This window comes from Medicago sativa, chromosome 8 (genome assembly GCF_051527215.1).
Source record: "Medicago sativa cultivar Bolivia chromosome 8, Bolivia_mono, whole genome shotgun sequence".
Taxonomy (NCBI): domain Eukaryota; kingdom Viridiplantae; phylum Streptophyta; class Magnoliopsida; order Fabales; family Fabaceae; genus Medicago; species Medicago sativa.
In genome coordinates, this window is record NC_140756.1 from 38,372,554 (window position 1) to 38,386,606 (window position 14,053).

Below are 14,053 nucleotides of genomic sequence, written 5' to 3' on the forward strand. Positions count from 1 at the left end.
AATTCTCTTTGACTTTTTGTAGGCTTTTTAGTGCATCCCTAAGTGGCATGTTATAACATAGGCCCTAAGTGGCATATTATAACATAGGGATAGCTACTACATGTCATGGGTAACTCGTTGGCCCAAAAAATGCTAAAATACATTTGTAGCACAAATTTTTTGTATTTCTCTAGCCACACAAATATTGTATTTGATTTATTAAATTACAAGTAAATTCAATTCATATATACTTAAAGGAGGAAAATAGGCCAAGCTTCTATGAATTATAAAACTTGGAAAGACCGTAGCTTTGAAATGGAAAATGGTAAACTTGAATGAGGTTGCGTCGCTCCAAATTATTATCATTTTTAATTTTCTCTTGTGTTTTTTTTTATTAATCCATCCATAATGAAATATAAACAAAAAGTGTAGTTGAAAAGTTGATGTACTTTCGTTTCAATTTGTTGTCGGTAAGCTATCCAGCTGGGAGGCGTGTCTTTTCTGGTTCTCTTGTTGCTGCTATTTTTCGGACTTTTAGTTTGGCAGTTTTGGTGTTGTTTTTGCGGTTTTGATCTGTTTGAGCGTGGCTTGTTGCTGCCTTTGGGTAGGGTGATTTATACATCTGCTACGTCCGTTGCACTGCCTTTTCACTAGTTTTTTTTTTTTTTTTCTGTTTTCTTTCGCACCAGTTTTCTCTTCTTGAGAGAGAGCTTTGGGAGCTTGAATAATATTTGGAAGTTCAAGAAGAAAAAAAAAAAAACTTTGATATAGTAGCTGTGTGACAACAACTCTGCATAGAGGAACCAAACTTGGTGCTTTAGTAACCAGCGGGTCCTGCAAATAAAATATTAAGATTAAATATGAAAATAAATGAACTAGAAAAGATATGTATGCATAGAGGTTTTTTTTTTTTTTTGAGAGAAATTTATGCATAGAGGATAACAATTGTTTACAAAAGTTTAAATTATTGAGCATGAGGGAAGGGGAAAAATTGTCTGAACACTAGTAAAAAGTAGTGCTCATAAGAATTTTTTAATTTTTTTTTTTGTTGAGAAAATTGTTAGAAATTTTGATGAACATTCTATAATGTTTTAAAAAAATGTAAAGAATTAAGGCAGATCCATTTAGCCCGTGGACCGTATAGGGTTATATAGTTTTTCTTAGGTCCATATCTAAATAGAACTTTTTAGCCCAACCTGATAAAGTCTAATGGGTGTTAGGGCCAGCCCTAAATAGGTCGGGTAACGTATCCCGTCTTGACACCTATATATATTATAGATTGATATATAGGTTTTGATAACCTTTCTGCTAGTAGCAGCCGCAGCTACCCACAAACACTTTGTTCCTCTCCTTCCACCACATCTAATCACTTTCTCATGATCAATCTTAGAAGCTTATTGGAAGAAAGAAGATTACTTGTTGCATTCACTATCATTTCAAAAGAAGCGAACCAAACACTTCAATATGTGAGCCTGGAGTTTAACTGCAGAAAGGTATGCAGTATTTTGATTTGTTCATTAGATCTGATTTCGCTTTCCTCTTCTCTATAGTTCTAATTTATACTAAACTGTAATTTTTTGCTGCAGCTTCATTGTAAAGATCTGATGCTATTCCTTGATCATGATGATTTTGATTTCGTGTCGTCATCTACGATCTCCTTTCTTTGGAGGATTATTGGTGATGACATCGTTCTATTTTTCTATTTTAACTTCAACTCGAGTGTGATTTCTTTGATTAAGAAAGTGATAAATACCGACAAAATGGGCTGTTCAAAAGGACAGATCCATTAAAATGGTACTCAAAAATCTACTTTAGATTATCTTTTTATGTTTAGGGTTAAATTATCAAATTCTAAGTTGAATATTTTCATATTTATTGATGTTGATCATGTTTGTAGACATTCAACGCATCTGCTGTATTTGAGAAAACCTAGATACACATTGGGTTCAAGCCCAATCAATTCAAGCAGGCGAATCAGGTACACGATCTTAGCACAATTTAATTTTGTTTTCCAATGTGATGATTCAATATATCTTTAACATAAACGGCTTGATTTACTCTTGAGATATTGCAATCTCTTTCTGTGTTAAATGTACGTTTAAAGAATGAGATGTCTAGAAATTGATGTCAAGATATTGCAATCATGCTTGTTTGATTTTCCCCTACTTTAAATCTTTTCTAATAACAAATTCATTTAGGAATATGAAAATCATATAAACAAGAGAAACAAATTTGAAACAAGATAATTTGTTCAATGCTTTATTAAGTTTCTTGCATTCAGTATGTGTAATATTTTAAATATATTTCATGGAAGTATGAAATGATTTTGTTGAATGCTTCTTGAAATTTAAATGTGGTTATTATTTTACTTTTTTTTTTTTACCTGCTAACACTTTATTCAAAACACAGCCCCTATCCACTCAAGAGGAGCAGGAAAGGGACATTATCACCTTTGTTGATTCCACTAATGAAACGTGCTAAGTTGCTACGTTTATCTGGGCAGATGATCAGCGATTGTGAAGGATCAGAAGCATAAAGAAGTGTCATCATGTTATTATTCCCCTAATCACCTTCCCGGTTCTTTACGTAGTCCACATCTCTAACATATTCTGCTATTATTGTCAAAGCTTCTTTGGGTTCATCAGCTTCCACAGTAAACCTGCAAAAGAAGAAATTGAATGCCAGGATAAGAGTACAAAACGGGAAAAAGTTGATGCCAGTTTTTGTTGCATAAGCACTTACCCGTCCAGCGGATCATGAACAACCATGAGGGGTGGACATTCTCCTCTTTCCATCAAAAGTGTGCACAAGATTAGAGACTCGGTGCCTTCTTTTGATAATACCTGAGAAAAAGACATACAGACAGGCATCAAATCTATCAGCAAAAATTGTGCATAAAACAACCAAGTTGATCTAAATCTTGACAAATAGTGCAGTTGCAAAAATTCCAAATTAACTAGTTTGTAGACAAACCATTTGATACAACGTGCTGCCAAAAGTACATTCTCATTGTATTGTATCTGCAACTACTCTTGTCATGCCTTCATCTACGGGGATCCACATTCAATGGAGGATCTTGAAGAAAATGCTCATGTTAGACATATTGAGCTATCAATGGTGATGGCCGTGATGGTGCTGGAGAAGGGACATCGAAACCAAATAAGAGGTTTTGGACAAAGTTTACCCATGAGCAAAGGAAGAAGTTGTTGGATCTTGTTATGACATTAGGGTGGAAGATTAAAAAGAATGATGAGAATGTTGTTGAGGAGTTTTGTAATGAGATAGTTGTGAAGCCTCGTGTTTTTAAGGTTTGGATGTATAACATAAGGCATACTCGTGGAAAAAAGTAGATGATGATGATGATGATGATGATAAGATGTATGTTATGAGTTCTTGTAGCAATTTGTAATATAATAATTTTTTCTATGTATTCGAAAGTATGCTTAATTCTATTCTACCGAAAAGAAAAAAAATGCTTAATTCTGAAATGTTTGATGGAAGAAGGATAGTTTCTCCATAGCATCAATTTTTTCTTGCTCTTACATTTTCTGAATTTTAATGTCTTTTTATTATATGTCTAAGTTTGTCTTTGACTCTTTTATTTCTTGATAATAACTATAAAGTGCAAATATTTTTATCTTGTGTTTGTCTTGGTCATATGCTGCGTATAATTTATCTTGTGTTTGTTTTGGTTTTTAGAAGAGAAAACCTAATACATTTCATCTATAATAATAGTAAAGATATATTTTATTTTGTGTTTCTATTATCTGTTTTCTGTGTTGGTTCAAACGCCAAAAAAATCATTCTGATTCATTTAAAATGTTGCTAGAAAAATGCTTACAACTAAACAAGTTTAATCCTTATAACACATCTGATTAACCAACAAAGTTTACTTGACACGTTGCATGACACATAGTCTAGTGTTAAGGACCACTTTGATGCTTTTTATTGTAGGTATAAACCCCACATTCTTAACACGTCATCTGATATTAGAAACCATTTCGAAATATCATGTTCCTTTTGTGTCTCTGGTGTAACACCTCCTTCCAATCTTTTATGCAAAAATTTAGGCTTTGTGAAAGACTTTAATATCCATAGTTTAATCAAAAAAAATTAGTATAATGTTCTCATTTTATATGGTGAAGACCCCTCGTAAAAAACAACATAACGGTATGTTTGTTTGCTTAGTTTTGTAAGTCATAATTAACACAGAAAGTAAACAACTTTGATATAGTGTGACAACAACCATTATGCTTTTACAAATGAACCACCAATTCCAAAACCTATTTGTAAGTAGTAGGCATATTTTTTCTACAAGAAACTTACATTCATTAATGTGAGTGTGGCATCAAATCGAAGTCCACAATTGCATCTATACAAGGTGTTTCTTCAAAACAACGCCATCAGAATCTTTCACTGCCGTTGATAAACCCTGGCTGCTAACATCATTAGGACTAGCCGTGCAACATTTAATTTGTATTGACCGGAGTTTGGCTGCCTCCACCTCACATTTGACCGAGGGATATGTATTGGGATAGAACGTAAAATAAGTAATCCCCACTTCTTCCAATGTTAAGACCTTCAATTGATACCATGAAGACACAACCAGTTCCATCATCATACAAGATTTTGAATCCAATGCAGCTGCAATTACTCCAGCAGTTAGCTTGGCAATCACTTAGGCCAAAACTAGCATTCATTGTATTGTGTAACAATTTATAATCAGGATTCCTACAAATAGGTAATATCTCTGATTCCCGTTACACAAATCGGCCCTTGCTATGTCGCTTCCTTTATTGTTTATCAGTTGTCCAGTTTCTAATGTCGTTGTGTATGTGAAGTACTCTTTATCCTTATTAGACACAATATTGTACTGAAAATTTTCACCAGACATATACTCATGTTGGAAACCGGGTTTGTAAGGATGTGTTAGTCCCCAAATTTCAACAACTCGAATCTATTGTTTTTCATTAGTTCTCCAGTTTTCCAATGAACTTTTTCTCTGGTTTTTCATTAGCTTGAGTGGACCAGGAGATGGGACTGAACCACTAATGCTTGAGACCATTGACCAGTTTTCACCAGTTTTATGATTCACACCTAATTTCATCCCAGGGAGCAAACAATCAGTTGGATGATCAAAACATTGCCACAACAGTCTTCATCTGAATATCTTGCAACACAAAATTACCTGTATATCCAACAAGGTGGCAGCAATAGTAGTACTGTTAAAAGGTGTAGGTGAAGCATACAAGATTATTGGTTTTCAAAATTCAGATTCAATTTTGAGTAAACAAGAGAAGTCTAGTAATAAAATTACAGAATGTGGGAAGATTAACCTGCAATTATGTTTTGGATTATTAACGATTGTAATTGCAAATGGAATAGGATGACAATCTGTCATTAAAGGAGCTTTGTTACTCACTTTTCTAGTGCATAACCACTCTTTGACCCTTTGATCGAAGACTCGTGCTTCTGTACTAGAACAAGTGATTATTATTGCATAGTGAAGAGATTAGTGATGATACAACTTAGTTATAGAGATAACTTCCTCTCCAAGTTTTCTAGTTAGTGATTGTATTAGTATGAAAGTTAGAATACAGTCAGTATATGATAGTTGTGGTAGTCTTTCAGTACTCTATATATAAGATGTAACCATGCTTCATTTACAACTAATGTGAATAATTCATTCACTTTGTTTCCTTTATAATAATTATAGAATAAAGCATAAAGCAGTGCGGTATTCTTTTGATTAGAAAAATGAATGCCAAAGTTTCTTTAATGACAGCTTGTCATCCCATTCCCACATGCAATCACCATATTTAATAATCCAAAGCTTCAATGAAGATTAATCTTCCCACGTTTGAAGCATTGTGTTGGTTGACTAGTATTTCTATCTATGTTTACTAATACTTTGAAAATGAATGTCTAATTGTCTATCTACTGTGTTTGATATCCAAGTATCAACAACAAATTATTTTGAATTATGAGTTTTGTTTATACTTTTCGGAAGTGATTGTATCAACCTTGGAATTAAGAATCATACGGATATTTTATACCATTTGTACCTTATTTCCTCAGATCTCAATTATAAGAAACCTTGCACTTTTTAGGTTCATTGTTTAACTGCAGTATATGCTCTATAATACAGATGAAATACATTAGTTATTCATTGAATCTAAAAAGTAATTTTTTGCTTATAACCGAGACCGGAGGAATTATTTTTTTCCTGTAATGGTGTGAACCTGAAACCTAACTAGTAGAAAGTTAAAAACAAAATAGATTACCGTGGTCGGAGCTCATTTCCTTTTGAATAGAGGTCAATATAGTCTCCATCTTTTCTCTATCTGTCAATAAAAATCCATTTCAAATCAATATAATTTTGTTTGGTTGTCTGTTAATTTGTTTACTTCATGTTGATTAGTTAATTTTTACATGTTTTGTTTCTCGTTGATACTTGTTGCAGTTTGGTGGTTAACACAACATTTGATTAAGTGTGCATCAAAGCCTTTGTCACTTTACACAATGCTATAGTTGTCTACTTGTCTTCTATAATACAGTTTCTATGTACTTGTGGCATATGGAGATCGAAATTCATAATGACCAACTTCATCTTTCAATAATAGCATGAAATTATGTAGTATTAAGGATGGCCTATATATTGTGGAACCTTTTAAATAGATTAAAATGTAATGATACCAAGTTATGCATTACTTTGTCCAAATGTGGCATACTCCAAAGGGAACACCTTTTTCTATATTTGTTTCTAGTATTTGCGTAAAGTTACGAAAATCACAGACAACATAATTCAAATTCCATTTGGTGTTGTCGACTCTTTTACTTCTACTGTTATCGACGCTCCACTTTAAGTGGGTGTTAAACGATCCAACGGAAAACACACGCCATAATCAATTCAAGAAAATCCTCGAAGAACTGCAAGGTCGATTTTCTCATCAGAATGCCGTCACAACACAAGAGGATGGTGCAGGAAATGAAACACAATGTTTGATCATCTCAACAAGTATTTTCTCTCTCGCAATCATTATATTTATTTTGATTTACCTGTTGCATATCATTGAGGAAATTACTTGCATGTTTAAATAATAATATGATAAACTGTGTTAATCAAAATCCTATAATATCACTATTTCCTTTAAACATAACAAAACCAGTCATATGTGTCAAATACAATCTGGAGAAGACAAAACAAAATAAACATATCAGTGCTGTCACATCATGCATTGGCGCACACACACAACGTAAAAGTTTATTCGGTAAATCTAATAATTTCATCCCTGCATCTAACTATACTGATTGTACATGTGAATGAGAGTTTTCATGTGTGGAATCCACACCAAGTACTTCGCCATACGTTTCTTCATCAAAAACTCTTGCTCCACCATAGTATGCTGGTTTCTTAGGCAAAACATCCAATTTAATTTTGTTAGTTAACATTGCTATAACATTGGACATGGTGGGGCGATCATCTGCATTTTTTAGGTTCATTGTTTAACTTACTCCCTCGGGTCTCAATTATAAAAAACATCGCACTTTTTAGGTTCATTGTTTAACTTCATTTATATGCTCTATAATACAAATGAAATACATTAGTTATTCATTGAATCTAAAAATTAATTTTTTGCTTATAACCGATACCGGAGGAATTATTTTATTCCTGCAATGTTGTGAACTTGAAACCTAACTTGTAGAAGTTAAAAACAAAATAGATTACCGCGGTCGGAGCTCATTTCCTTTTGAACAAAGGTCGATATAGTTTCCATCTTTTCTCTATCTGAATAAAAATCCATTTCAAATCAATATAATTTTTTTTGGTTGTCTATTAGTTTGTTTTGTTCGTGTTAATTTTTATGCGTTGATACTTGTTGCAGTTTGGTAGTTAACACTACATTTGGTAAACTGTGCATCAAAGCCTCTGTCACACAATACTATAGTTGTCTTCTATGATACAGTTTATATGTGCTTGTGGTATATGGAGATCGAAATTCATAATGACCAACTTCATCTTTCAATAATAGCATGAGATTATGTAGTATTAAGGATGCCCTATATATTGTGGAACCTTTTTAATTGATTAAAATGTAATGATGGTGTTCCTTTTGGAGGATGCCACATTTGGACGAAGTTATGCATAATCCAAGTTATGCATTACTTCGTCCAAATGTGGCATCCTCCAAAGGGAACACCTTTTTCTATATTTGTTTCTAGTATTTGCAAAAAGTTACGAAAATCACAGATAACATAATTTAAATTCTATCTGGTGTTGTCGACTCTTTTATTTCTACTGTTATCGACGTTCCACTTTAAGTGGTTGAACATGTAGGTGTTAAACGATCCAAGGGAAAACACACGCCATCATCAATTCAAGGAAATCCTCGAAGAACTGCAAGGTCGACTTTCTCACCAGAATGCCGTCACAACACAAGAGGATGGTGAAGGAAATGAAACACAATGTTTGATCATCTCAACAAGTATTTTCTCTCTCGCAATCATTGTATTTATTTTGATTCACCTGTTGCATATCATTGAAGAAATTACTTGCTTGTTTAAATAATAATATGATAAATTGTGTTAATCAAAATCCTATAATATCACTATTTCCTTTAAACATAACAAAACTAGTCATATGTCAAATTCAATCTGGAGAAGCCAAAACAAAATAAAACATATCAGTGCTGTCACATCATGCATTGGCACACATACACAACGTAAAAGTTTATTCGGTAAATCTAATAATTTCATCCCTGCATCTAACTATACTGATTGTACATGTGAATGAGAGTTTTCATGTGTGGAATCCACACCAAGTACTTCGCCATACGTTTCTTCATCAAAAACTCTTGCTCCACCACAGTATGCTGGTTTCTTAGGCAAAACATCCAATTTAATTTTGTTAGTTAACATTGCTATAACATTGGACATGGTGGGGCGATCATCTGCATTTTCTTCTACGCATAATAAGCCAGCATGAACACGTCTTAGCACCTCATCCTCAGAAAATGACTCATTTAGTAATGGATCAACCAACTCAAGAACTACACCTTCTTTCCATAGCTCCCATGCCTGTGATCACATCAATGATTATGTTTCATGTTAAAAATCAAACGGTATGCATAAAATTCATAAAGGGAGTAGAGAGCGAAATGATATCGTACATGTCCAACTAGATTAAGTGCTCTGTCTTCACAGTACATGCTATTGCATTTTTCACCACTAATAATTTTGAGGAGCAGGACTCCAAAGCTGTACACATCAGATTTTGTAGAAAAAACTCCTTCCATTGCATACTCCGGTGACATGTAACCACTGAATGAAACAATAAACAATCATGATATTAGAAATCAGATTCAGCTTACACAATTCTCAATAGAATTGACAGGCAAAAAATAACACGAGACACTCACTAAGTCCTGACTATCCTGTTAGTATTTGCTTCGGTTTCTTGTTTTGTGAACATTCTTGCCACGCCAAAATCAGAAATTTTAGGGTTCATATTTTCATCTAGGAGAATATTACTAGCCTTCAAATCTCTGTGAATAATTTTGAGTCTTGAGTATTTGTGAAGATATAATAATCCTTGAGCAATTCCTTCTATTATGTTAAAGTGTTTGTTCCAATTTAGCAACTTTCTTCTAGTGGAGTCTTCTCAAGAAAAAGAGAAAGAAAATGCCGTTAGAAAAATTATTATACTGAATATTACTCTACTATATTTTGATTCTCTGTTAATGAAACCACTTATATCCTCGGCTTGCTGAAACTTATGAATGGAGAGTTATTATATTTTTCTTCAGACACACACCAACTTTAATGAGATTGTTACAATTAATATATCTCACCAAATAAAAAGAAGTCCAAGCTTTTGTTGGGCATATATTCATAGATCAATATCCGCTCTTGTTCATGAATGCAATGACCGATTAGTTGAACAAGATTTGTATGCTGAAGCTTACAAATGAGTGTTAATTCATTTCTAAACTCCGTCATTCCTTGTCCAGATGTTTTTGAAAGTTTCTTCACAGCTACTTCTTGCCCTGAAGGTAGAATTCCCTGTGTTGAATATAAAAACATAATAAAAAACCGATGACTGCATAATCTCAACTGTTTCATCATGCAGTTATTTTATCTCAGAAAAACTGTAAAAAAGGTTCCAAAACTGTAAATATCATTAACAAAATGGATGAATGCATAATCCAAACTATTTTAGAAGCCACCATCTCAGCAAAACAAAAAAAGGGTCCCCTTGAAAACAGGTCCAAAGCCACCCTGTCCTAATTTGTTTTCAGAAGAAAAGCCATTGGTAGCCACAATTATTGATGAATAGCTAAACACTTTTAAGTCATCTCCGTTGCTTAAATCTCCTTCTAGATCGTCCCCATTACAGCATCCTCTATAAGCTTCAAGATCTTGAATCTCATTCTGTATTGTTATTCTCTCCCCATCTGTTTATATAAAGGTGAAAAATGAAATATTAAGGGATTGTTATAATTAGGTACTAAATATAATATTTGATAAAACTTAAATACCTCGAAGCACTTGCTTTCGTTTCATTAAAGCTCGGAGCAGAATGGAAAGGTCGATAATTAGCATAAGAGTCCCCATTCCAGCGCAAATCCATATCCACTTGTTAAATACTATAACAAGGAACTGATTTGAGTTATATATTTCAAGAATTACTTGTTTTTCTCTTCTTATACAAATATGAAAAATGTTCTTGTGATCAATTACAATAATTGAAGCTAATTTTAAAAAATTTCACTTGTGCTACGCCAGCTTCCAGTCAGTAATTTTAGAAAAATAATAATTGCAATATAGTAGTTAGAATTATAGATACCTTTGTGATCGGTGTTCTTAACCAGAATGTAAAAGAAGTCACTACCACTGCTTGCGATGTTAAGACCTTTACTTGATACCAAGAAGACACAACCAGTTCCATCATCATACAAGCTTTTGAATCCAAAGCAGCTGCAGTTACTCCAGCACATTTCTTGGCAATCACTTATGCAATAACTAGCATTTTCTATATTGTTTACGATATTGTCATTACCGTAAACTGGTTTGTTATCAAACTTATCACCAGGATTCCTGCAAGTAGGTATCTCTGCTTCACCCCACTTTTGGCACCCTCTGTTAGTGTTATACCCATTACACATATCAGCCCTTGCTATGTCACCGGACTCACCTCCTTCTCTGTTTATCAGTTGCCCAGTTTGTAATAGAGTCCATTTGGTAAGACCGTCTTCATTTTGAGTTGTGTATGTGAAGTACTCATCAGACACAACTTTGACCTTGAAATCTTCTCCAGGTATATTCTCAAATCTATTATTTTTCATAAGTTTTCCACTTGTCCAATAAACTTTTTCTCTACGCTTGATGACCAATTCTTTTCTTGTGGCTTCCCACTCAAGACTGAATGGACCAGAATCACTAATGCTTGAAACCAGCGACCAGTTTTCACCAGTTTTACGATTCACACCTAATTTCATCCCAGGGAGCAAACTATCGGTTGGATGATCAAAACTTTGCCACAAAACAATGTTCTTCTGAATATCTTTCAACACAAAGTTACCTGTATCCAACAAGGTGGCAACAATATAATTACTATTGTTAGAATGTTGACGTGAAGCATACAGGATAATTGGTTCACCGAATTTGGATTCGATTTTTAGCACACCAGAGTAGTTTAGTGATAGAGTTGCTGAATTAATGTCAACAGGTTGGTTTCTGTTAGAAATCCACACTAACCAATCATCTTTCCCTTTGCCAAATATGCTGAGATAAGTGAGGTTTTCAGGATCCGGATTTTGGTTAAAATTCATGCAATATCTATCTTGTTTAGAACACAACATGGATGTGGCACTAGCATTCAGTGTATCTCCTGGCTTCATACTATCAGTATTTTCTGCTTTGACATAGGTAGAAATAGTACTACACCATAAGGACAAGTATGTGAAGAAAAGCAAAAGTTGAGGTTTCCCTTGTTCCCTGCAAACCATGTTTAAGTCACAGAATTAATGCTTCAAAACTGGGAAGATTAATCTGCAATTAAGTTTTGAATTAGTAAAGATATATCACATGCATGTGGGAATGTGATGACCAATCTGTCATTAAAGGAGCTTTGGCATTTATTTTTCTAATCAAAAGAAGACTGCAATGACTCAAGTTATTATTCATGTGCAAAACAACTCATTATTCAAGTTATTATTCATGTGCAAAACAACTCATTGACCCCTCAATGACTCGTTATTTTATTCTACAACAAAGTGATTATATGAACAAAGAAATATTTGTTCAATTTTCTAAACAAAGAAATAGTATAAATCCATTAGTCAATTAATCTATAAAAGATTATGGGAACTCAAACAACGAAAATAAGTCAAAGATCCCTTAATATCATATTATCAATCAATTCAATCCCTTAATATGTACTTAGTCAATCCAATGTGGCAAAAAATTAATATGTACTTAGTCAGTTTGAAAATAAGTTGTAAAAGGGAATTTAGGACTACTTTTCGGAGGTGAAATTTACTTCTGCACATTCGATTCCCGCACAGGCCAATATATTCATATTTTTTATTATTTTTTGGTAAAATCCCGCCGATTCTTTTTCCCTTTTCAAGAAACCGCCAAAACTGCATAAAACCTAGTCATATATATCTCTTCCATTTCAATGCTTTCTGCCACACATATGCTTGCTGCCGCCGCTGACCATTGGTGCAGGTACATTTTTATATCTTATTCTTTTGATTTAAATAGATCTTGTTTAATTTTTATCCTTTTGTTGCTTACCTTTCCCTATGATATATTACTGTACATAGGTTTTATACTTTGGTTGCTTTCTCCTGTCATCATCAGATTCAAATTATGTCATTTTGTTCTTTAGTGATAATCTTGTTAAAAGCCCAAATTAAATTCAGTATGTGTTTTGTCTATTAGTACTAGCTTGCTTTTTTGTTTATTATATTGTTTGATTACATATGATCTCATATGGATCTTTATCTCGGTAAGTCTATTCAGTTGCTTACCTATTAGATTTGTTAGACCTATTTTTCTTCCATTTAGAATAAACATTTAATTATTTATAACTTTCAAAACACATTGCAGCTATGGCTACTAATGTCATTTTTTTGAAATTGTTTACAGATGTCTTCTAATCAGATCAATGAGCATTCAAGAAAAGTTAAAAAAAGAAAATGTATGTTTTATAAAATATGTTATGGGGCAGCGATGATTGCATATGACTATCATATGAAGTACTTACTAAAGCAAGGTAATAGATTTCTTTATTCTCATGGTTGGACTTGGGTTCGAGAAACTCTTAACACTCCAGATGAAAGTTATAATATGTTTAGAATGGAAACTCATGCTGTATTGAAACTTGAAAAGTTATTAGTGAGTAAGGGATGGTTACACCCATCAAATGAAATGACATCCTTGGAGGCACTTGTTATGTTTCTTTGGAGTTGTGCGCATAGCGAGACTAATAGAAATATTCAAAATAAATTTGGAAAATCAGGAGAGACCGTAAGTAGGAAGTTTAGTGAAGTTTTAGAAAGTTTATGTTTACTAGCAAAAGAAATTGTGAGGCCTCCTGATTTTAACTTCATAGAAATTCCGTCCAAAATTAATGATGATAAAAGGTATTGGCCTTATTTTGAAGGATGCATCGGTGCTATAGATGGAACGCATATTCCTGCCATTGTTCCCACTAAAGATCAAATTCGTTATATTGGCAGAAAAGGATATCCAACGCAAAATGTCATGTTAGTCTGTAACTTAGACATGTTAATCACTTTTGTTGTTGTTGGTTGGCCTGGTACTGCGCATGACACACGTATTCTTACGTCAGTCCTTGAAGAAATGAAAAATGTGTTCCCTCATCCTCCTGAAGGTACGATTAGTTTTTTTTTTTATAATTAAAATTTGTGATTTATATAGTTCTGACAATAACTTTTATGTAAACTAACAATGATATTTTATTTTATAAATATTTCTAGGAAAGTATTACTTGGTTGATGCAGGATATCCAAACATGAAAGGATATCTATCACCATACAAAGGT

General features: G+C 33.3%; 1 protein-coding gene across 1 annotated transcript; it reads right to left on the reverse strand.

Annotated features, from left to right (window-relative positions):
• Nucleotides 1-8,666: 8,666 nt before the first annotated feature.
• LOC146898962 (G-type lectin S-receptor-like serine/threonine-protein kinase At1g67520) lies at nt 8,667-11,987 on the reverse strand. The gene is made up of 7 exons (XM_085739101.1): nt 10,826-11,987; nt 10,518-10,625; nt 10,236-10,433; nt 9,831-10,043; nt 9,399-9,636; nt 9,150-9,300; nt 8,667-9,057 (listed from the first exon to the last, which is right to left on the reverse strand). The coding sequence occupies exons 1-7, from the start codon at nt 11,985-11,987 to the stop codon at nt 8,749-8,751; spliced, it is 2,379 nt and encodes a 792-aa protein (XP_085595227.1). The 3' UTR covers nt 8,667-8,748.
• Nucleotides 11,988-14,053: the final 2,066 nt, after the last annotated feature.